The 25721-nt window shown below is 35.0% G+C and overlaps 2 protein-coding genes across 2 annotated transcripts; both read right to left on the bottom strand.

Annotated features, from left to right (window-relative positions):
• Window positions 1-12883: 12883 nt before the first annotated feature.
• Window positions 12884-21363, bottom strand: SR1 (signal responsive 1). The gene is made up of 13 exons (XM_079051721.1): window positions 21003-21363; window positions 20392-20511; window positions 20113-20228; window positions 19892-19980; window positions 19392-19434; window positions 18860-19055; window positions 18674-18775; window positions 18312-18598; window positions 17726-18232; window positions 16205-16881; window positions 14373-14931; window positions 13513-13854; window positions 12884-13226 (listed from the first exon to the last, which is right to left on the bottom strand). The coding sequence occupies exons 1-13, from the start codon at window positions 21040-21042 to the stop codon at window positions 13116-13118; spliced, it is 3189 nt and encodes a 1062-aa protein (XP_078907847.1). The 5' UTR covers window positions 21043-21363; the 3' UTR covers window positions 12884-13115.
• Window positions 21364-22669: 1306 nt separating this feature from the next.
• On the bottom strand, window positions 22670-24525 carry LOC145111853 (protein FAR1-RELATED SEQUENCE 7-like). The gene is made up of 3 exons (XM_079048099.1): window positions 24358-24525; window positions 23779-24246; window positions 22670-23701 (listed from the first exon to the last, which is right to left on the bottom strand). The coding sequence occupies exons 1-3, from the start codon at window positions 24523-24525 to the stop codon at window positions 22670-22672; spliced, it is 1668 nt and encodes a 555-aa protein (XP_078904225.1).
• Between the last annotated feature and the right edge of the window lie 1196 nt (window positions 24526-25721).

The raw sequence follows: 25721 nt of genomic DNA, 5'->3' as shown, positions 1-25721 counted from the left end.
CCAATCATCATGCATGCAATCTGCCAGATTTCTTTATCTGACTTTAAACTGACATATCTCACTTATTTCTTAACCAAAATTCGAGATTCTTTTTCTGAAATATAATATTTTGAGTTAGCTTTCAAACCCATCTGACCTCACTGGACAATTCCAATATTTCGATTTTTAGGAATTTTTACAAAACTATTGCTCAAACAGCACCTTTTTGTGAATACTAGTTTTGTATTGCATGTTCAAAGGTCTTATTCCTCACTAAAAATCTAGGAAAAATTAATTTGAGCACTTAACATCATGTATTAAGAGGTACAAAAATATATTGATTCAAAAGTCTTTGGAACATGTTGCAAAAATTCTCAAAGTAACATCAATAATCTTTACCAAAATCACAAGTATCAAGTTTTCTATATACTTTATTGAGCCTTTAAGCATGTTTTTCGACATCAAAAATAAGAAAACGATTTTTCATTGATATTAAATTGTATGAAGATGCATTCTGGAAATTTTCAGCTCAATATATATTTTCTTTATTTTTACATGAAAATAATAAGAAAATAGAGTGTTAAAGCATATAAAATACTTACATTTGTAAATAAAATCTGGAAACATTTGTGGATTATCCTTTTAGTTAATAAACATCTCTCATGAAGTTTCATCGATTTTTGTTGCTGTTTAGTATGGTTTTGAATTTTCTTTTTATTTAGCTCCAATAAATCATAAAACCACTTTAGGGAGTGTGAAAACATTATCTATTATTTTTCGCAGCTTCTACCTTATGTTTAAGCCTCAGAAAAATATTTTGGGAATTTTTAAAAATGTATATCTATTTTCCCATGATTTTTGTGTTTATAATAGACTAAAAACAGGAAAAAATAGTTTTCCTCATCCAAAATTCATGACAATTTACCAGAGCACCTTTTAATATATTAGGATGCTGCATAAAAATTTTGATGATTTTTCTCTTCTGTATGCTATTTTTCTTCTATTTTCCCAAGATTTAATAGACTTAAATCCATAAAAATTATAACATTGGGCTAAACAGTTTATAAATCCATTTTTATATTTTTCCCATGTTAATAATGTTTAATAACAGTATTACAAAAAGTTTGGGCAATTTTGGAAACATTTTTCTATTTATTTCAATTTTTATTAGATTAAATGCACACAAATCATAAAATTGGGTTAAACAGTTTAGAAGTCCATTTTTATATTTTTCCCAGCTTAAGTATGTCTAATGGCAATATTATAAAAAGTTTGGCAATTTGTATCATTTGGATGCTATTTTTCACGAATTTATATTGTTATGAAGGCTTAAAATTTTGAAAAAATAGTTAATCGTAGCAAAAATTCAAAGGAAAATTTATGGAAGACTTCTACTGTATTTAGAATGAAAATGCAAATTTTGACAACTTTTGGAAACTGTTTGATAATATTTTGGCTTTTTAAGAGCTTAAAACACATTTAAATGTGTTGAAATACCCTCAATTAATATTACAAAAATCTGGAAATTAATATCCAAAATTGTTTTAATCACATGAGTTATAAAATTTCACCATTTCAAAAAAATGTTTGAAACTTATCAATATTAAATTTTGACACAATATTGGCTTAATTCTATTGTAGTAGTAAGTATATTAGCATTAGATTTCAACTAGAGACTCACTAGCGTATACCATTATTATAGGATTCGATAGTGGTACGAGTGGAGCGTAGTTCAAGGCACCATTTGCATCATCTCAATGTATTGTGAGTATTCACGACGCCCCTATTTTCGGTTTTTTTAAATGTTTTGGGGTGGAAAAGCATGTCCTAAACTATTTATGTTCATTGTATTTATTTGGCTCGTATAAACTTGGTTGCTATATTTTGCATATTGTGAGTATTCACGACTCCTCTATTTTCGGTTTTTTTTAAATGTTTTGGGGTGGAAAAGCATGTCCTAAACTATTTATGTTCATTGTATTTATTTGGCTCGTATAAACTTGGTTGCTATATTTTGCATATTGTGAGTATTCACGGCCCCTATTTTACGTTTTTAATGTTTTGGGGTGGAAAGTATGCTACAATTTCTATGAACATTATTTTATGAACTTGTGCTATGAACTATATGATATGAACTTTGTTGTATGAACCTTGTATTATGAACTTGTACTATGAATTTGGTGTTATGAACTTGTATGATTAAGTCCCCGGAGAACCGATACAACTATTAACTCATATTCGAGCCGATGGTCTTATGGATAGCGCTATTTGGGGTCGACAGCCCACACTCGCCCGGAACCTCGAGTGCATATTTTCATGAACTGACATCATGGGAACCATGGACATGATGGAATGGGGCAGGAACGGTCATTAGGCTTGGGTTGTGAACTCATGAATGGAAACTTGATGCACATACGAATCTTATATCGTATTTTAGTAACGAAACTTGTATACTCATTTTAGCAACGAAACTTATATACTCATTTTAACAACAAACTTTTATTACTGGAAACTTATATACTTGCTTTAGCAATGAAATTGTTTGCTCCTTGTAACAACGAAACTTGTTTGCTCATTGTAGCAACGAAACTTGTTTACTCGTTTTAGTAACGAAGTTTATTTCCCATGAGAATATGAACGTTGCATCTCATTTAGGCAACATACTTCATTTCTCATGATGACAACAAACTTTGTTTATGCAAACTTATTGACTCAATTTTGGAATATATTTTCAATTATGGAAACTCTTATCAGAACTTTGAGTTCTATTCATGAAACTAATATTATTTTTAAATCTGTGAGTACTCACCAACTATTTTTATAGTTGACGCTCGTTTTACATGCTTTTTCAGGAATCATCTAGTAAGAGGCACGTAGAGACACATCACTTTTAGGAGCATGCGCATGTGTTGTATTTCAATTCACATTGTAAATTTTTTTTAAAGTTGTTCAAACCCATTGTAAATTTGTAATGCTTTTTAATACTATGGTTGGTGTTGTCTTTATCTTTTGTTATGAAACCCTTTGTACTGCCACACCTTGTATTCCCGCTTTAGCGGGGTGTGACATCAACATATTCTATCTTTAAGTTGCCTTCCCTTTGTTTGATCCTGCCAAACACCAAAATGTAACCAAGTCACATTTTGTATTAAGAATCATCAATAAGGAACTGAACAGAGTTAGATAGTGGACTTACCTGAAGCAGAGTCAAACCTTTTTGATTTTTCCTTTTCTCTTAGATCTTTCAGATAGTTAAGGCAGTTTCGCAACCAATGCCCCTTTTCTTGACAATGAAAACATATAGACTCTTTGGGAATGGTACACGGGACTATCACAGACTTCGCTTTTCCCTTTACCTTTTGGTCAACCGGGTTGACCAAGGCCGATCCCTTTCCATTGGGAAGAGAAAGCTTTTTTGGACATCCAATGTTACCATTGTCAATGTCCATGGAAGTTTGAGAAATAGACCTTCCACCCACATTTGCTTGACCATTGCGCCACATCATTTCTGACTCAGCAGCAACAAGCAAATAAGATAGATCTATTAGGGTCATGTCGTGATCTGTCACATAGTAGTTCTTAATGAACTCACTATATGACTCAGGAAGTGACTGAAGAATCCAGTCAATAGCCAACTTCCTTGGGACAACGACACCCAGCATTCTCAACCTGTCAATGTGTGACTTCCTTCCTAAGACATGAGTGCACACAGGTCTTCCATCTTTATGTTTCATTGCTAGTAGGGCTTGAGTGACCTTGAATTTTTCCAGTCTTCGAGCTTGTGGGTCAGGGAGAATAAATGGAGGAGGTGGAGGTAGAGAAGTATGATTTCCATGAGATTTGGGAAGATCATAGTTGTCTAAACCATACAACTACAATGGGAGATATTCAAGTTAGTTGATTTAAGTCCTTAATATAACACCCAATATGAAATATTAAGGCTAGGACCCAACACAATATTTTATAACTTAGAAAAGGGATGTCATAATCCAAGCTATAAAATATTTGAAGGTAGGTGAATGATGATTCACCAATTGCCACCATGGAAAAAACGAAATAAATTATTAGGTTTTAATTGGTTTTGAAACTCCTAGATTCTTTGAGATTCATTGAACTTTTCAATGGCATGTTTCAATCTCGAGTGTGCATTTCAGGTTTTGTGACTGGGATGTCGAGGATCACAAAACAAGGTGTGAAGTAACCATGCAAATTACTTGGTACCCTTAATGTTTACCCCTCAATCGATGTGCCGGTTAACCACACGCGCTCCATCGATACTATGATAAACATTAAGTTACCCTTTGCCTACCTTGTTAAGTCCAGCTAGTGTGCCAGTTAACCACACGCGCTCCACTAACCGACTTAAGCAAAGTGGAAAGTGTAATTTTATCACATTTTTCCTAAAGTAACTACGATTGGGAATTTAAAAAAACATTTAGTTACTTTATATTCACCATACTTTTAATGAAGATTTTAAGTCCTTGTCTTACCCGTTCGGCTAACGACCCTCCACCGATCAAGGAAGCGGTGGGTGAGAGTGAACACCCATTAAGCTGCCATTTTATAGGCAGCAACCTTATACCCCCCTTATAGACCGGCTTCGTGAATGAGGCCTATTAACGGTAAAACGACTTTTTCTTATACATATATAATTATTATTAAACTTATAATATTATAAAGTATAAGGGTTGAATTTTAACTTTTAAAATTCTAGGGGTTGGAACTAAAGTTTTTAAAGTGACTTTACATGTTCCAAAACTTGAGGACAAGTTTTGTAACTTTCAAAAGTTTTCATCTTTCATAAATTATGAGATAAATGGTTTATTAAAATGAGTGACTTTTCATTTTATGTAACTTATGTGTTTCATTAATGGACTTTCAAAAGTGTGACTTTTGTTAATCCATAACTTGAGGACAAATTATGGATTCCATTAAAACACATAATGATCAAGAATTAATACTAACAAGCAAGTTACAAATAATTCCTATGATCTTCTAAACTCATAAGTTCATGAACATGCATATCAATAATTTCAAGAATCATAAAACTAACCATATAAAACTTGAAATTTTGATAATAGCTATTGAAAATGGATTAGCATAACCATTACACTATCTAAAACAAGTTTTATAAGACCAAAACAATTTAGGGTAATGTTTCTAGTCCATTTTCAGCAGCAAAACTCGAAAATCTGCATTCTGGGGCTCCTACTCGTCGAGTGTACGAACCTACTCGACGAGTAGGATGAATTTAGTCATGGACTCGTCGAGTCCCCCCATGGACTCGGCGAGTTCATGCTGCAGAGTGCAGAAAAACTGAGTTTTTTCACAATTTTGCATCAAATATCAACCAAACAAGCCTAGGCTCTGATACCACTATTGGGTTTTGAGCATTCTAACACTCATATGGTGTACATGCAACCCTAGAAACCTTGGATCTATGTTTTACTATGATACATGCAAATTTCTTTTTCCAAGGTTCTTAACGTAACTAGCATGGCATGGGGAACTTTTAAAACATAATAAGCTAGTAGAGTTACATACCTTTTAGTAATGGTTGATTTCTTGAAGTTTGAGAGCCTAGCACCAATAATGTGGATGCCTCAAATAGAAGTCACAAATCACCACAAACCTTGGAAACTTTAGAGAATAGTGGCACTTTTTCTTGAAATCGGCCCTCTTAGTTCTCACACAAAAACTAGTTGATTTCAAGTGCCAAGGACTCCTTTATATAGTGTGGTGGATTAGGGTTACATCCATGTAAACCCTAATACCCATGACTTTTCATTTCCATGAGATCCATGGGTTAAAGCTTCACGGACTATCCATGGCCTTACCATGCAAGCCTAGCCCATTCTAAATAAGCATTAGCCCACACTATATAAATACAAGAATCCATATTTAATTAGTCACACTTTTGATCACCAAATTAATTCTAAATTAATTTTAGATCAATACTAATTAAATAATATGATTTTTTATTAATATATTAGAACTTATAATATATTAATAAATCATAACTTATACTATTCTCAAAAGATTATCCATATAAATTGTTCGGGTGAAGTGCAACCCAAATGGACCATGCCGGGTCGGGTCAAGTACATCTCAAATATAGTTATGGACTTAGACACCTTATCCAACACTTCTGAGGGTGAAAAGCCATGCTGAAGTGCAGACGGGTACCCAACTCATCATGAAATCTCTTCCAGAATCTGGAAGTAAACCGTACATCTCGGTCAGAAATCACGGAAACTTGCACTCCGTGTCGAGGTACTACCTCCCTGATGTAGATATCAGCCAGCTTCTCGGACGAGATGCTCTCCTAGATCGGTATGATTGCACGCGTCACACACCTTATCCTTTGTCAAAAACCCTTACATTTTATTTATTTTTTTTTAGAAAATTATTTTCTTTGTAAAAATCTTTCAAACCCTAGATTTGAGTCCAGACACACCCGAGAGTGTGTCTGAATCCCTCAAACCAGGGCTCTGATACCAACTTATAACATCCCAAAATTCAAAGCCAAAAAGTTTGTTTTAATTAAGTTAATATAAAAAATCGATAGTATAAAAACATCCAAAGTGTCATTCCATATTAAAACCAATATGTCAATAATCAAAACATGTCATTATGAAACAACATCATAGTATAATCCCGAAGATCTCATGTGCGGAAAATATAGTGTGATGCGTTGCGATCATGCCGGCTCCTTTCCTTTTGAAGAAGAATTACCTGAAACCAAAACTGAAAATCGTAAGTACGAAGCTTAATGAGTTCCCCTATCATACCACATACCATATAACAAATACATTGCCAAACATATTTGTGTGCTGGCCTCCCCTTCGGTCTATTTAAAATGGATACTTCCTAGCATATCTGGGTGTTGGCCTCCCATTCGGTCTATTTCAATCGGATATTGTCGAACATATATGGGTGCTGGCCTCCCCTTTGGTCTATTTCAACCGGATACTTCCGGGCATATCTGGGTGCTGGCCTCCCCTTCGGTCTATTTCAACCGGATACTGTTGAGCATATCTGGGTGTTGGCCTCCCCTTCGGTCTATTTCAACCGGTAACGGGGACTATTTCACCCCTACTACTACCACATAATATCATAGCATACTAGCACATAAATCATAACAAATAATGGCATACCAGACAATTATGACATAGACAATTATCTAACTACAAGCCCTACTAGTGGGCAGGCCTTGGTGCCTTAGACCCACTGCTACAGGATGATAACTCACCTCATACTGTTGGAGTCCACGGCAGAAATCCTTAATTGATGTCCTGGCAACTCCTCGAGCTATCATTACCACAATATCACCCAATTAGCAATTGGGTTCTAAATCATGATCCATAACCCATACTTGAGGTAAAATGACCATTTTACCCTTGGCTCAACAAGACACATAACTAAGGCCCAAACCCAAAACTATAAGATCCATAAATGTCCACTGATGGCCTAATTTTCCAAAATGGACCCAAACTCCTTATTGGGCCTTATCCTAAGGTCGAATCCTTCAATTAATCCACAACAAGACCATTCTGATAGTCCATTAGGGCCCAAGAATCTAAGCCCAAACAGATGGCCAAAACCCAAAGCCCAAAGTCTGAAACTCCAAAAAGAGGCATACGCGGGGCGTACCCCCTTCGGTACGTTGGGCGTACTCTCGCCTCGCATTGACCGTCTACGGGGTCGTTGACTCGGTACGCGGGGCGTACATCAACCTACGCGGGGCGTACCCGCAGAACCACCAAACTTCTTTTTGTGACTTAACCAATTAAGCACTTTGCATCTAAACTTCAAAAAACCTCCAAAGGAAGCTCTTAATGCATAAAGTTGGCACCTTTATGCATTTACATGACTCAAAGGGACTCAATGACTAACTTAACCCCATTAATACCCATCTTAATCCATCTAGAGCATGTATGGACCATAATAAGCGTCAAGCAATCATTTTTATTCACTTATAACCTCAGATCTGCTAAGAGTGGCAACCCAAAGCTTCTGGAGTGGTGTCTAACCACTAGATCTTGCTCATGAGGTCAAAATGGGACCAAAACCCACATACTCATAAATATCAACTTCTAGTGATCAAGCTCAGAACTTTTTACCTTCTATGAGCTGAAAATGTAGCAAGAAGTCCAGATCCACAAGTCCTTCCTTGAACTACCACCTTGTACTAAACTTCCACTTCTTGAAATGCCCAAGATCCACCAAAAATGCACCCCACAAGGCTCACAACACTCTTGGATGAAGTTATCACTCGAAATTAGGGTTTAAGGCACTAGGGAATGAAAGAGAGGCGCACCCCTTGGACTTAAGGTGTTTTAAATAGTGAACTAACCCTTGAAATTAGTGTTTTGGTATCCTGTACACTACGTTGGGCGTACTGCTCAAACCTTCCCGTGTCCACTTTTCCATATCTACGTTGGGCGTACTCTTGTGCCTGCCACCTCGCATAAATGGGATTGCCTTGCCACTTATCTCTCTTAGGGGCCAAAACTACCAAAACCTTCAAACTAACATAACTCACTCATCCTAGGTCCGTTTCCAACGAACCTTATGTCCACGAAAAGGTGGCGAGAAGTCCTACACTCCTAACAACACCCCCAAGCCTTAAGACCTTCCAAATAAGACCCAAAACCCATAAAAGACCGAGATATCAATTTACAGGCATACCCTTGGCTCCCAAAGACTCAACCGAATTCGTGAATCACTTGAATCATAGCAACTACATCCTAAATGGGCTAAGTCCTTCCTTTCCCAAAGCTCCAATCCCCATGACAGCTGATGATTGGGCAGTATCCCCAATTAATAAAGCAAATCTGAAATCAGGTGTTACAACCCTGAACTTTTATAATCAATTATTATTATTATTATTATTATTATTATTATTATTATTATCCATCACTAGAGCATCATGGTAAAATGGTCATTTTGCATCAGTCAGCACATTCAGTCAGATATACAATCAAACAACATGGTTTCTTACTCAATCAGAATTTATTACTCAGACAGACATTTTCCAGTCAGCACTTTCTCAGTGAACAACTATCAAACAGAGCCTTAGTGGCTTAGTGGTGTATTAGTTTTTTACAAATGTGATCATAGGGGTAATATCCGTAAAAATTAAACTCCTCAAAATCAAATTGCTTCCCCAAATTAACAGGGCCTCTCTCGTTTCAAACACACACATACACACACTTGCTCACACAGATTCCTTCTTCCCGATTCAAACCGTTCATCTAAATTAGTGCTGTGAATCAATCGTTGTTAGTACTGTTTTTCTTTCCTCTGTCGCCTCCAGGAAGATATGCTTCGTGTCCGCATCTCCTCTGTCGTGCTCGATTGTAGATTTTCCGATTGATCTTGGATTTCTCCCTTCCTCTCCTCGGATCGATCGATCTTGTAATCTTTCTGATCATCGTCGCTGTTAATCAGTTCCTTTATAACTAGTAATTACTGACTTCTCTTTTTAATGAACGTAATCTATGTTATTCATAAATCTAGGGTTTCGGTTTCATGATTTTTGATGTTGAATGTCGTTAGTTAACTACTTATTTATCTTCATTTGGTTGACTCTTTTGAATTCATCACCAGTTTTATGATTTCTTAGAATTTCAATTTCATTGAGATCGCTTGTTATGTTAATTAGCGACTTTGTTAATTTCTTGAACTTTAATTTTGATAATAAACAATTGTTCCATGGAATTCTTCTCAATCGCTTCATTCGAAAGTTTAAACATGATCGATAGAGAACATACAAACCTAATTGCAGTCGTCTTCACTTGTTCATTGTTTGCTTGTGTAAATTTTAGGTCTCGCAATTCTCGACACGACTCGTGACACGACACGAAATAAATGGGTTTGGGTTGAGTTTTTCAACCCGCCAACCTGTTTATTAAACGGGTCATATATGGGTTTCTCAAAAAATAAACGAGTTGACCTGCCATCCCGTTTATATTCTTAATAAAAAAAATTATTTTATTTTTAAATGTATTTATGTGTTAAGTATTAATATTTAATAAGTATTATAATATATATATATATATATATATATATATATATATATATATATACCATTGATTCATAGACCATTTGATTGTTTTGACATTTTGACTCGTGGTGGATGGCCAAGGTCGTAAGTCGTAACCTATAAGGCTAAGTCTGTAACATGTTTCTATGATTGTTTTTAATTTTCATTTAGATGTTTAAGACTTAAATGTCTAAAATTCGGATATCTTTGCATCAACTATCAAGAATTTATTCATGTTTAATTGTCAATTTTATTTATGGAATCTGACCCACGAACCCTAATCTGACCCACGAACCCGCCAACTTGTGAACCCGTATAAATAAATTGGTTGGCGGGTCATATATGAGTTTATGTTCCAAACCTGCCAACCTCTGACCCGTATAAATAAATTGGTTGGCGGGTCATATATGGGTTTATATTTTGTTAATTAAAATCTTAAAATATAAAAGGGTATATAATAAGACATATTTTAATTAAAAAATCTCAAAATATAAAAGGATATATAATAAGACATATCTTAAAAAAATGAAAAATGAAAAAGAACAAAGAAACAAGGCAGCCTGGTTTAAGCCAAAAAAAAAGTAAGTGATTATTTTAGAAATAGAAAGTAATAATGCTATACACAATTTCTAAGATTTATTTTTTAAAATAAACTAGATAGGTGTGTGATAGATATAGGATAGATTGGTGTGTTAAAAAACAATACCCTGGGAAACCGTGTGGAGTGTTTTAGCCTTTTTGATTGTTCAAATCTTGTTGGATTCCGTGATAGATGTTCAAAGTTCATATCTCAATTTCCAAGGTACTAATGTTATTTATTAGTAGTGGATTGAATTTATTAAATATAAAAGTGGTCCTCTTAATTGATTCTTACACCTGGTTTTCTTAATTTTAATTAGGTATGATAGAAACATTACAAGTGCAGGACAAATTGCCATCCAATCATAATTTATAATGGTTCATGTTGGAATTTTTTTGGATTTTGGTATTTGTCTAAATCATGGTGTGATGGTTATAAATGAATCACATGTAATTAACATATGAATTACATGTGATTTACATGTAAACCACAAGTGAATCACATATAAATTACATATGATTCACATATGGTTTACATGTAATTTACATATGAATCACATGTAATTCATAAGTGAATCACATGTAAATCACATGTGATTCACACGTAAATCACAAATGAATCACATGTGAATCACAAATAAATCACATATGAATTACGTCTATATGCACACATGCATTTTGTGTGAGTGTTTTTCGTTATTTTTTTTTTTAAATCTTGTGAATTTCACGTTTGAATCTTAAAAGATACATATGTTCATATCATATTATATAATCACATGTGAATCTTACATGATATATACATATGCATTTTTGTGAGGATTCTTGTATTAATCATTTGTTTTAATTTTTCTTGTAGATTCGAAAGAATTTGTGGAAAATATTGAGACGGTGAAAAGTGATAAATTGAAGAAAATATAGAAATCTTGACATGAAGAAATAATAACAATTTGAATCTTTGTATCATTTTTTGTTTTTTATATTTTATTTTGTATCAAATAAAATACTTGTATTATTGTGTTTATAGATTAGTAAATAAAAAAGAGGTTTTTTATGGTTTACTTACGCAACATTATTCTAAAAGAATATGCATATATGCTCTTGAAAAAATATGTATATATGCACCTAAAACGTTAATTTTTTTGGTTAAAAAATTATAGTTTTTTTTAATAGTCCAGTTTTTTTTTTTAATTTTTTTTTCAATTTTTTTTAAAAAACATAGAAAATCTGCATTTTTTTAAAAAATCAAAAATTATTATTTTTATAAAAAAATCTGAAATTTTGATTTATTATGTTAATTTTTAGACTTTTTTATTAATATTTCAAATAATACAAAATTAAACATTAAATGGGATTGTTAAGATGATGATCATGTCCTTAACGAATTAATTTTGATCTAACGATCTATCTTTAGTTTTCGGGTTCTCGAGAAACTATGAGTTCTTGACGGATCTCACAACAGTGACATGTAGCAAAACCGAGCAATCATCACATCACTTACAAAACAAAAACCGACTATTATACCTCGAAAAAGAAAAGCTACTTATCATCTCCGAGAAAAGAAGAACAAAAAGTCAAAAAACGAATTTTGATGCTTAGATGAAGGAAGAGAAGAAGAAAATATGTCTGGTAAGACCTTGCTATATTGGTTATTGTTAAAAAAAACACCAACTATATGGATGAATCTAGTTCACCAGTGAGTGATATAAAGTATAAACTAAATAAATAAATAAAATACGTTATTGCATATGTGATGGACACATTGTTGAGGTCATTTTTATGTAAAACAAAACACGGTGGCATTGTACTACAATGAACAAAAAATTACAAATTTTATTCTACCTAAAAAATTTATACTGCCTAAAGTCCTAGAACATGGAATAGCTCTTGATCTCTTCTAATCTACTCTGAGACGTGTTGAGGGGCAGCCTGTCAACACTGGATGCCAATACGAGTCGATGAAGAGCAATAAAAATAAGTAAATGCAAAAAATAACACACTTCTTTTTATTTGTGTATTAGAGTTTAGAGCCTCCTGCTGCTCTCATTTCTTCCTATTACATTGTGCTTTAAAATGTCTACCTAATTATAACATTGTTGATTTTGCCCTTATTGTTATATTACAGTTTGAATAATTTACCAAAAATTACTTTGTATTTGAATCACACATTGTTACAGTGGCAAGTACAACGGTATAATAAGACGAAATAATAGTAGAATGCCACACATAGTAAACAGATGAATGAAGAAATACACCCTAGAAAAAACAAAACAAAATACATTGATGTTTCTAGTAATAATATTAAAGTCAGAAGTATTTGGTTTAGTACATGGTAAGAAGCATATTATAATGTACAGAGATAACATAACAATGTTCCTAAGCAGTCCAGTCCAGTCCAGTCCAAGTCCCATTTTAAATCAAACAATAATAGCATTTACAAAATAAAGCTTTATATATATTATATTATATATATGCCACAGCCCATAATCCAAATACAGGAAAGCAATAAGGCTCAGATGTTCATAAAGGCATCATCATCATCCAGCAAGGCGTCAAGGTCAATCAGGTCCTCATCAAAGTCAATGGCTTCTTCTGAACTCTCCAAAGCCTTATCATATACAGCCTGCCCACAATCGTTGTTAGAGACAGTGAAATATAGCCCAAAAAAAACGTTTATTTGTGTTTGTACTTTGTTACACGGGACTAGACAAGCTTTTTAGGGATATTTTCGATGCATTTACGTCTTTTTGATGGAACCAATGCCAATGTCCTACCTTTTTTGTGAGACATAAAATTGAAATTTTTGTATATGGGATTGAAATTTTTGTCCCATTAACATGAAATTTTTGTATAGGACAAATTTTATACCATTGACATAGACATTTTTAGTAGGGCAATTATGTAGGTACCTTACTTTCCTGCATGTCATTGACAACATTAAGCAATCTACGGTACTGATCTCTTGCCTCAGGGTACTGAACCATGGACTTGACTCTTGCAAGGGCTTTCTGCAATCGTTGCTCTGTTTGCTTCCTTCCTTCTTTGAAAAAATCATCATCCTCCTCCTTTCCAGATTTAGCCACTGTGGTGTTGGTGTTGGTGCTGGTGCTGCCTTCAGCCACTGGTTCCGGCTTAAACCCTCGCAAACCGCTTCCTTTACGCCTCCACCGCAAAATCACCTTGTCTAATATTCCCACTGACCACACTATCTTTTTGTAGTTTTTCCGAACTTGATGCCCTCTAACATGTGCCTACACATCCAATCAAATTTTCAGATTTCACAGCATCCTTGCTTTTTACTTGCGAATATTATTTTCTAAAATAAAAGTAAGAGTAAATTACATGAATGGTCCCTATGGTTTGCGGGTAATTTGTGCGTTTGGTCCCTAACTTATTTTTTTTTAACTCGGAAGGTCCCTGCTATTTGTTTTTGTTACGTGTTTAGTCCCTACTATTTGTTTTTGTTACGCGTTTGGTCCCTGTCTTGTCTTGCCTAAAAAGACTATTATTTAAATAGGGAAAAATAATGGGGTAGATAAGGTAAGGTGAGGGGGTGGGGTGGGGTGGGGTTGTGTTTATTTAAATAAGTTCCAAAACCAAGGGCAAAATAATAGTCTTTTTAGGTATGATAGGACCAAGCGCGTCACAAAAACAAACAGTAGGGACCTTCCGAGTTAAAAAATAATAAGTTAGGTACCAAACACGCAAATTACCCTAAACCATAGGGACCATTCATGTAATTTACTCTAAAAGTAATTTAGTTAGTTACCTGAATTTTGACGATTCTTTGCCTCATCATCAAAAAATCTTTCCGCCCTTTCCAACTTCTGAACTTATTCTGTATCCTGACAGCAGCAGCAGCAGCATGTACAGGCTCATCATGCTGTCCTCCCATTCTAGATGTCTTCAAAGCCATGGAAACCGCACGCTCCTCCGTCATTTCAAATTCACCGCCTTTCATCTGCTTCTTTTGAAACGACTGAACCCTAAACACTTGATGGATGCGGGCGGCAGCTTGGGTGGCATTACAGACTGCCGCCAGTGAGTCCTTCAGAGACAGGCCTTGTGGCATGTCCCCGTACCCGGGTGGTGTTGGGATCCTTTCGGAGGCTGTTTGGACGGCTTTGGCTTTGGAATCACGGTCTTTTAGTTTGAGTTGTTCGAGGTGGGTGCTTAGGGCGGCTTCCGCACAGTAACCGGCGATTCCTTTGTCGCCATTGGCGGAGGCCAAGTCTGCAGGTGTTCTGCCTGATGGGTATGTTGGAGATGGATCCGTTAATGCACCCGCTAATGCACCTTCTGAAATCAGGAATGCTACTGTACGCTCTCTGTAAACATCATCATCAACAACAAGAGTGTATTATGTATGTTATTGTTCATTCATATATTATACAACATATGCTTTAACTCTACTCTATATGTTATTTACTTGTCAATAAATGGTTTATTATAAATAAATTAAAATTTAAAAATACTAAATCGTGTTAAAACCCAAAGATATATATATATATACATATATTCTAGTTATTTTAAGAAAACAAATTTGTAACTTAATATAAATCATGAATTGATTCTAGAAGAAGATTTGTGTCATTTAAATAACATTACATTTCATGGTGGAATGAAAAATAATACTCTATAATGGAAGGAATCACAATCATTCATTCTATTTATCAAGCAAAACAAACAACTTTTTTTTAATTCCACTACAACAAACCATTTCATTAATTCCCGTTTCCGTTTCCATCATACCAAATATTTATGAATGGATAGAGAAGAAAGGAATGGAACAAGCAAGGTAATGGAATGGGTTATTACATTCCATCATCATTTTTGGTTGGCTTGAAGGAATGGAACAATCCATTGAAGGATGTTTTACACACCTAAATGAAATAAAATCGATAAACATATACAATATATATATATATATATATATATATATATATATATATATATATATTGTAGTATTTTATAGAGAAATAAGACGTTAATCAAATTAAGATATACCACTATATAGGTTACATGTAAATTTTACTTGATGTTTGTTTAAAATATGTTACACATATCTATCAAAGTCAAAGAAATTGTTTTCTATCACTTCAAAAAAAAAATCATGTAAAATATAAAACATAATTAAATACCATTAATTCTCAAAACTAAATAATAAAAATATATTTCTAGTTATTTTTGGAAAATGATAAAAAATTATTTGACTAAAGATTCGAACTTTTCTTAATTATTGAAGATTATATAATTAAAAATAAAAAGGGCAAATGGCACCGAAATAGCAACATACTTTATTTTTACCCAAAATAGCAACATACTTACTGATTTCCACAAAAAAATGTAAGTGGGTTGCTATCCTAAGAAATAAAACAAAGTACATTGACAAACAATACTAGTAAAACTTAGCAAATATCTTGCTATTTGAATCAAATTGCTCAGTAAAAAAAATCATCCCAAGAGAAGCTTCATCCCATTCCTATGCCCAAAATGTTTCCATTCTATCACAACCCTTGATTCCATTCCACCTTTGATCGTATAGGACTTGCTAGCAAACCATAAAACTTAAAAAATAAATAAATAAATAAAGGGAATTACCTGCCACAAGATGCAGCCCAATGGAGAGCAGTCCATCCATTGACATCACGGAAGTTAATACTAACACCGGCAGCAACTGTGGCCGGAATAGCCCAATCATAACCAAGAGCCGCTGCAAAATGCAACACCCCCTGCCCCCCTTCATCCAACACACTCGGTCCTTTCCCACCTTCTCCCACCTTATGAACAAGCCATGCATACAGCTTCTCTTTAAGCAGCCTTTCAAGAAGCTGATTCCGTGCTTTTTCAGACGGGTATTGCTCCCATTCTCTATCATCCTCCTGAATCAACCTACTAAGCTGGGTCAACAGTTCAGGGTCAACCACATTTCGGGCAGAGTTCCGGGCAGTCTCCGGTCCAAGTGATAGCAGTTTCACAAATCGCATATGGAGAAGCGTCCCATTAGAGTTGTCACCATTGATGTCTTGAACACCATCCATGTCTTGACTGAGATTCTCATTGACTTTGAATTCGAATTCACGTACTTCACTGCATGCGACTCTATTGGAACATGTGACATAAAAATGGACCCTGCCCGACTTGTGCCCGGGGGTGTAACAACGAAGAACACCATCTGCTACGACTTCTGCAGGAACTTCTAATTCGCCAAACATGCATGCCCATTCACAATGTTGTAATTCTTGTTGACTCCTTAGGAATCTTCCAGTTACTAAAACCTGGTGAAAATACCTTGTCATTTAGTGTGATTTATACTGATATAATAGAAACCATATAACCGGAAAATAATTTTTTTAAACGGTTAAAAATAGTTAATGCAAGTGGTTAAATTGACAATTGGTATTCCAAACCTGACAATTATAAAGCCCAATATGAAACACTACATTTCTTTTATTGATCTTACTTATGGGGGTGTGATCTTACTTATTGCAACCTTAAGAATAAGATAATTAGATAATTAGTTGCTAAAAGCCAAGGGTAATTATGTGTTTTTTACATTTATCTCAATAATGAGTTTTCTTACAGCACCTCCTTAACTGATTAGCCAAATCGAATTATTTTAACCAGTTAACTTAAAAAGTTAAGAGGGCTAAATACAAAAAATAGCAACTTACTTCCATTTATTTGTATATTACAGTATCCTACTTTCATTTATTTCTGTTACAGCATTGTAGTTCCACTTTTTTTCTTATTAAGACATTGTACTTCAGAAAAAAATTTCAGTTATATGATTGTAATTTGGATACTTTTCTTATTAGAGCATTACACATTGGAAAATCTACCCAATTACAACAGTGAAAGTTAAAACTTAAAAGTATGATGCTATAATACAATGGATTTTTTGTAGATTTTTCAAACAACAAAGTCGTAATATAAGAAAAAAAATGCAAGTAGGCTGCTATAAGCCTATAATAAACATGGCAATGAAAATACGTTTCCAATTCTTGCATTTAACCCATAAAAAGAAAATCATAATCAGTTTAAACACACCCAAACTAAAATCTGACAGTTATAAAGCCGAATTTGGAAAACTTTGTAATAAACACAAGATTGTTATTGTACCTTGATTTCAGAGCCAGCATAAGCCCAGTTGGGAGAAAAGTCAATGATGCTAAACAGCTGGTCCTGGGAGAGAGAAGGGCCTAAAACATAAGTATCCAAGTGCACTTGTGGGCTAATAATGGAATCATCAACTCCATTTTCACTTTCAACAGCTTCCCAATAAGTCCCTGAAGTGGACTGTGTTTGTGACTCCTTTACATCTCCAAGTTCTTTGCTCATCCATCGGTCAAAGCTGTCAAGCTTCTTAATTCCTTCCTTCTTGAATCCTTCCAGGAATGGTGATTTCAGAGACCCAGGTTTTTCATCTACACTTGGATTTGGATTGCTCTCAAGATTTGGTTGTAGATGTCTTCCACCATCTTCATTTGTTACATGTGATTCCAGGTTGATTTGTGTTATTAGAGGATTGTTGTGATCAATGGTGTCGTTAGACTCAAAGGCTTTGAAAATTTCTGCATAACTAAGTTCTTCTTGAAACCTAGAGGGGACATTATATGGTCCATCAAGCTGCAAAATATCATAAAAAAAACATCAGTTACTATGTGTATATATAGCATGGAATACAAAGGATTGTAATCAGTGATACCTGCCACCCTGGATTTCCTCTGAATTCCTGCATTTTATTGGATCCATCTGGCATAATCTGACGTGGCATCTCATTCCCATGGCCCAAGATATTATTAGGGTTATAAGACTGGTTTGAGAGATGTGTTGACTGATACCCTTCAAAGTCATTGTCCCAAGCTGGCATATCAAGATTTTTCTGGGGTTTATATGTAAAACCCGCATCAAGATTGTTCTCAATTTTGCCCCCTTGCATGAGCGAGACAAAACTCATATCGGGATTCACTTGAAATTTTGCATCATAATCATCTGTTTGTAAAGTTTAAGCTAATTAAATTTAAACCAAAAACAATATGCATCAAAGTGTGTAAAATAAGAAATTACTTGAAGGAGGAGCTGGATAATAAGGCATAGAGAGCTGATCGTCGGTCTTTGGCTGCAAATTGAGGATAGAACCGTATCTGGAAGTAGACTGGTGAGAATATGCTGAAAGTAAAGAGGAGACAAGGGTAAGAAGGTAAATTCTGTATGGAAAGCATAAAGAAAGTGAAAAGGAAATTATATAAAGACCTGACTCAGCATCTTCATATTCTGAAGCTTGTGTACTATTTTCAGTAGTTTGTGAAGCCACAGGGTAATTAAATGTCCGAAATTTAGAAGAAACAGAACTATCCACTTCTGAACTAGATATGTTCTCTTCACTTTCCAAGGAGTTGGGAGTAGCTTCTCCAACCTCTCTAACACGGTTTGTGTTTGTCCTACTCCCCTGAAACAGTAAACAAATCTTTGATGAATATAGAAACTAGAAGAAACTATAATTCTTTATCAATTTAGCCACTTTACAATTATGATACTTCAATAGCTAATTGATAAAAAAGTGAAAGTACATTTGTGCTTTTCTATGATTTTTAGCATTTCTAAAACCGGATAACCAGGAAAAAGTTTTTTTTTTTAAAGTAGAATGGTTTAATCCCTATAGAAAATAGTTAAGTGGCTAAATCAAATCTTGTATTTGTATAAATGACGTTGTACCTAAAACAGATACAGCAGTTTAGGAAAAAAAAAACAAAGCATGAAACCAAAAGATTACAGATAGACCAACCTTTACTTCACGGTAGTGGACTAGAACAATATTTGATAGCTCCCTGCAGAAACAGTAAACATATAAGGGGACAGTTGACATACACCGAAAAGAAGCCTTTTGAAACAACAAGGATGACTTTTTGGTCTATATTTTCATTAAGATACATTTTTTCAAACTTTCATTTTATGTAATTTCTACTTTATCAAAACACTTGAGATTGTTGAAAATGTAAATGTTACCCCTATCGAGAACCAAAAACAAATGTATATGCAATGGACATGAGTACATGACCATAGACTTTGTATTTTCTTCTACAACGAGTGTGGTATTTATATTTCAATTCGTTTTGTTCCTTAATATCAAATATTCTTCGGACTTTAGGAGGAGCATAAAGGAACTTGAAAAACAAATACTTTCATTTGATTATTTCTTCATAATGGTATAAAGTTAGACAGTTTCGAGAGAGAATAAAGAAACACACACAAACATACAAATATACAATGATGACTTCCACTTACTCTTCAAGCAACCAATAGCTACGCCTCTGAAAATTTTCATTATCTTCTCCATGAGCATAGTAGCAGTGTAACACATCAATGCTTCCAGCCTGAAAAAATATTTGGCCAAAACACATGATTGAGGAAACAGAATGAAAATTTCATAAAGACTGAATTTGTCAGCAACTAAAATGATTAAATGAATAGATAAATGGAAGTAAAAGATCTCTCTTTACACTTACTTTGAGCCTTTCGTGAGCTTCTTTAACAGTCTTCCCATCTTTTTTCTTCCTCCAGTTATGTCCATCTTTTCTGAAATACCTTAACACCTTCCGGTCAAACAGAAAAAGTGAACCATCTGAAAAAAAAGAGGATACACATTAGGCCATGATATAAAAGATATGCTGAAACCATTCATCTAGAAATCTACATAATAACAATTTTGTAGATATAAAACTAGATCATATCATTACAGTATAAAAAATAACAATGCCCCAAACCAAATGTTTTAGAAATCATACTTGGAGGCCTATTTCCAGGCTCTGAAGCAATCCGGAACTTGGTATAATTTCGAAGAATTTCACATATTTCTGCAGGTCGAAGCCATCGATGCTGTGCTTCTAAAAGTATTTGATCAATATCTGCATTATAACAATTAACTTGATCAAGATAGGCAAGTAGAAAAGGGAAGCCAATACCAGAAAAGCAAATTTCAAGAAGAAGAAACTTGTCACCATCATCGATTCAAATTTGAATTAAAGCAGAAAGATACTACAATAAGTGGCTCTTTTGACAGTTAGAAGCTTCTAAATACATATGTTCCATAGTTCATTAACTGCAAAAATGAAACAAAGAAGAAAAAATTTTGCCCTAGTACAAACAGCAAGCAGAGAAAGATAACCAGTCCCTCTCAATCCTTTCACTGTTGTATATACACCAAAAGAACTTGCAAACATATACACGATACACGATACACGATATACATAGATTGATTGATATACACCTGGATATAAGTGTAATATGAACAAGTGTAGCTAAACAAGAATCGCGTAAAACCTAATTGAAGCAAATAAAATAAAACAACAAAACAGTGACGTAAATCAAGTTTACGAACAATCAAAGTCAAACTCACCTAACTGAGCAGCAAGTGCGTAGCGACGGGCTTCTGCCATGAAACAATCACTCAGATCTCACACTAGAACTAACTAGACAAACCTTTTTCAGATATATATAACTAAGCATCCGATTTAGGTAAAACCTAGACCGGATTGAAAGCAACAGAGGTCATCGTGATCAAGATCTTGTAGTTTTTTTAGGGGAAATTGAGAAACGTAAACTGAAAAGTAGTAGAAAAAGTTATATAGGGGCGAAGAGGAAGGAACTGAGAAACGTGAGGCCGCCGAAATGGAAGACAGTTATTCAGACATTGACTGGTGGTGGGTGTGTGAATGTGGAGAAAGAAAGAAAGAAGAGAAGGGGTTAACAGTTCTCAAAGTCTTCTTGACGTTAGTAAAATCTAAACATACAGCGTTTGTTCCACTAAATTTTCCCTTTTACCCGGAAAAACACGTTTTAATCTCACGTGCTTTTATTCCATAGTGGTAATAAAATACATCTTTTCGCCCGGTTACTTTTAAATCGACAAAATTGCAAGTTTGGTTCCTGTGGTATGTCAAAAATTGGATGTTTGGTCCAAAAAGTTTTGGGGTGGCACCGGTGGTCCAAAAGCTTTGATTTGTTGTGGAATTGGTCCAAAGGCTTAACAGCCGTTTATGCCCTCCGTCTGTGTGAAGGTATTTTTGTCAATTCACGCCCATTCTTTTAATATCTTATTAAATTAAACCCCCCTAACGTCTACTCCCCTTATTAATAGATCGAACGTGTGTTCCATCTTTTCCCTAAATCGATATCTCCTCCTGCTAAAATCAAAATCGTGTCTTCCAAACTCAAAATCAACAATGGTGAGGTGTTTCTGTGGTCAAATGGCGATAGTGCGAACGGCTTGGACTGATAAGAACCCTGGTCGACGTTTTTGGGGATGCCCTAAAGAGGTTAGTATTCATGTGGTTGGTTATGAAGATTTTTCACCGATCACTCAATTTCTTCTTATATTTTGCTAGGATTCGACATGTGGGTTTGTGGGATGGATCGACCCTCAAATGTGTGAACGATCAAAATCAATAATACCTGGGTTGCTGAGATCAATCAACAAGCTAAAGACTGAAGTTGGAAAATTGAAGGAAGAAAACCAAATGTTCAAGTATGATATTGGAAAAATAAAGGAAGAAAAATCAAAACTAAAGTTGTACCTGATATGTAGCTGGGTTTTTTTTGGGTTTGTCTTTTTTCTGATGAAGTAGTTCGTCCATGTTTTAGTGGTTTATTTTGTGGTAGATTTGGGAAGATTGTTATGTTTGTGAATGTACTCTTTTGGACATGCAAGTGAATGTATTGTTTTGGTTAGTGGGTAATGAAGTTATTTGTTTCAAACATCCAAATATTTTGGTTCAACTAGACATAGCAGTGATAGGACAAACTGTTAATGCTTAACATAACCAAATAGTAACATAAATATGCTAAAAAGTAAAGGACAATGATGCATAAACAAAAGAACATCCAAAGTAAATAACCATTGTTTGCACATACCAAATTCTTGTTACATGACCAAAAAAAACATCATTCTAAACGGAGGGTAAAGTTGTCCAAATTATCAAAACCATAAAACAGACACCCAAAAGAACATCACAATGGTTCCCAAAAGTAACACATTACATAGTCTTAATCCAACAAGACAACACATCAATTTCCTCCTTGCCCCTTACATGTTCTTGCATTATGTCCCTTGTTTTTACACTTGCTACAAGTGACAGTAATGAACTTCCTTGTGAGTTTTCCACTGCCCCCTGGACCATGACCATCTATACCACTAACACCAACTATTTGACTTTGACTTTGAGTTTGGCTCTGACTTTGAGCCTGACTTTGAGATTTTTCCTCCATGGATCTTTGCCTCTTCTTCTTGGGCCTACCAGGCTGATTACGATGTGGAGGAGGGCTGATCTTCATGGGATAATCACTAACAGGCCACATGATACGACCTTTGATTGGTTCTACCTTGTAGGAATAAGCCTCTTTCCAGGTTTCAAGCCAATGCACCTTGTGTACATACGTGTAAAGTTCACCCACGTCCTCACCATTGTCAGCTTTATCAAATAGGACTGCAATCACATGCCTACAAGGAATTCCTGTTAATTCCCATTTCCTACAGCTGCATACCTTTTGGCCCATGTCAATAACATATTGGTCTTGCCATGGTCCTTGTACTTCATACTTGTCTGAGGAATTCCACCTGGCTATGTAGTTAGAAGCATTTGTTGTGTTTGTTTCCATGATCTTTATTGCTGTTGGAGTCAATGGACCTACACACTTCTGTTGAACCTTTATCACATTGCAAATCCTCTTCATCATGTACTCCCGAATGTACTCTAAGCATGTGATTATTGGTTTATCCCTACCTTCTATCAGTTTACTGTTAAACACTTCACATAGGTTATTCAAAAGCATGTCTGTGATTGGTCTACCTGTGAAATGGCTTCTAGCCCAGTGTTGTGGTGGGATCTTCTTCAACCATTCATAAGCTTTTATGTCATATTCACTAAACTCTTTCATCAAACGATTGAATTCTTGCACTGTTGTTGCTTTGGCACAGTTCCATAACTTATCTTTGTACTCAGTAGTTCTCCATCTCTTCCTCATGTTTTCATAGATATGTCTAAGACAGAATCTGTGTTCAGCAACTGGGAACAACTGTGCAATGGCTGGAATTAAGCCCTACAAAGTCATTAAACTGTGGTTAGTATAATACAAGTGTAATAATAAAACTAAAATACATCAAGGAAATCTATTACCTTTTGTCTATCACTTATGAAAGTGAAGTTTGAAAGTTGTGACAGGTCCAAATCATCTCCCAGGTACTCTAGAAACCATTTCCAACTTTGTGTGTTCTCAGACTCAACAATGGCGTATGCCAATGGGTATATACCATTGTTAGAATCTAAGCCAACTGCAGTCAAGATCTGCCCTGGGTAAGCTCCTTTCATGAAGGCCCCATCTAAACCAATAAAATCCCTTAAGCATGCATTGAACCCCTTTTTCATTCCACCTAAGTAAATATAAATTCTCTGAAAACATCTTGAAGTTGCATTTACAAGATTTGGTTGTTGAACCAGTTCCAGTTTCACAGTTGTGTCAGGATTTGTGGACTGCAACTCTAATATGTAATCTCTCAGCACATCATATTGTTTTGTGTAATCTCCCATCACATGTTTTTTGGCATCTGCTATAGCCCTAAATACCTTGTCTTTGGAGAAGCTCACCTGATATCTTTTCTGAAGTAGTTCTTATACAGCTTTGATTGCCACGGTTGGGTTAGATTCCACTAGATCCATAATCTGTTTAGAGATGAAGTTTGTTGTGGCCGTTCTTACCTTTCTTGTATTGAGGCATGAATGTTCAGGTTGGTAGGTTTTCACACACCAACTTTCTTCCTCACTTTTCCTAGATGCTTGTAAAACCCACTGACAAGACAATTCAGTACTTGTCTTTGTCTTTTTACTTTTGCCTTTACTTTTCTTCCCAGTGGTAGGTCCATCCATGTGACAACCCGAAATTTCTATTCTGTACAATCATTCACTTCAATAGAAGTCAGAACAGTTTTTGCTAACTTTTGAGCTGTGTAGAGTCAGTTTGAGTATTCTAAAGCCTAGTACTTCAGGAGATAACAGGAGAGAGGATGCCCTAGGGTTTATTGTGTAGCAATAATGTCCCAAAACTCCAAGAGTTTGGAGTTTACGGCCTAAACAAGGTGTTTACTGCCGTAAACCCCAAGGGTATAAATATGGCACTTAGCCATTTTATTCACTTTTTCACTTTTCAAGATCCAAAACTCAAATCCTCTCAAGTATCATCCGAATTTTCTTCTTGATCTTCAACTTTGTAAGTGTTTCTAGCCCTAATAAGTTGATATCTTACTTAATCTAGTGATCTTACATGATTCCATCCGTGAAATCATTCCAAATGTGTAGATCTTCAAGTTTCACCAAAAACACACACTAGTGTTCTTGGACTTTTAGCACCTTTTCAAGCTTCTACATAGTAAGTACTCTTACCTAGGCTTGTTATAAGACTTGTTACACTTCTAATCATCTAGAAAACACCAAGGAAACACAAGATCAAAGGTGTTTACGGTCCAAGATGTTCTTGGACCGTAAACCCTAATAAAGGGGCCAAAGTGTGCCCTAGTCCCTTACCAAGCCTTGGATACTAGGGTAGAACATAACCTTAAAGTGCTTAGGACTTAAAACATCATAAAGACCATAAACCATTTGGTTTTACGCCCGTAAACCCAAGGAAAAGTGGTCCAAGGACCGTAAACTCCACAAAGGAGTGAAATGGTGCCCTAATCACTTCCTAGGGCTTAAACATGAAGTAGGAATGCTTCTAATGACCTTATAAGCTTCAAAACACAAAATGGTAAAAGTACCATGAGTTTATGGCCGTAAACTCATGGGTTTACGACCGTAAACTCAATGTGAGTTGGTCCCAAAACCGTAAACTCCAATAGAGTTTACCCTTGGACCCCAAACTCAATAGCAATGTCCTACCACCCTTAGATGCAATCCTTAGTACTTGTAACACTTAAATAAGGTGTTTTACATGTCCTAGGATGTCTTAACTTGGTTAATTAGTTGTTTAATGACTAATTGGATACATATATATGTGTTATTATATGTTAACTAGGATCCTTGTGTGTGTTTAAGTCTTCACTTAACACTTAGCATCCTATACAATC

The sequence above is a fragment of the Lactuca virosa genome, chromosome 5, assembly GCF_052849685.1.
Source record: "Lactuca virosa cultivar CGN04683 chromosome 5, Lactuca_virosa_CGN04683_v6, whole genome shotgun sequence".
Classification (NCBI taxonomy): domain Eukaryota; kingdom Viridiplantae; phylum Streptophyta; class Magnoliopsida; order Asterales; family Asteraceae; genus Lactuca; species Lactuca virosa.
Note: the sequence above shows the minus strand (reverse complement) of the source record. Positions and strands in the feature narration are given on the sequence as shown.

Excerpts from the sequence above, each read along its gene's own strand:
- LOC145111853 (XM_079048099.1), bottom strand. The coding sequence starts at position 24,525 with ATGGATGGACCTACCACTGGGAAGAAAAGTAAAGGCAAAAGTAAAAAG. Across the intron at positions 24,247-24,357 it reads CATGCCTCAATACAAGAAAG|GTGAGCTTCTCCAAAGACAA; the intron begins GTAAGAACGGCC and ends AAAAGATATCAG. Across the intron at positions 23,702-23,778 it reads TCATAAGTGATAGACAAAAG|GGCTTAATTCCAGCCATTGC; the intron begins GTAATAGATTTC and ends ATGACTTTGTAG.
- SR1 (XM_079051721.1), bottom strand. The coding sequence starts at position 21,042 with ATGGCAGAAGCCCGTCGCTACGCACTTGCTGCTCAGTTAG. Across the intron at positions 20,229-20,391 it reads GCCTGGAAATAGGCCTCCAA|ATGGTTCACTTTTTCTGTTT; the intron begins GTATGATTTCTA and ends CTTTTTTTTCAG. Across the intron at positions 16,882-17,725 it reads ATGCTGGCTCTGAAATCAAG|GTTTTAGTAACTGGAAGATT; the intron begins GTACAATAACAA and ends TATTTTCACCAG.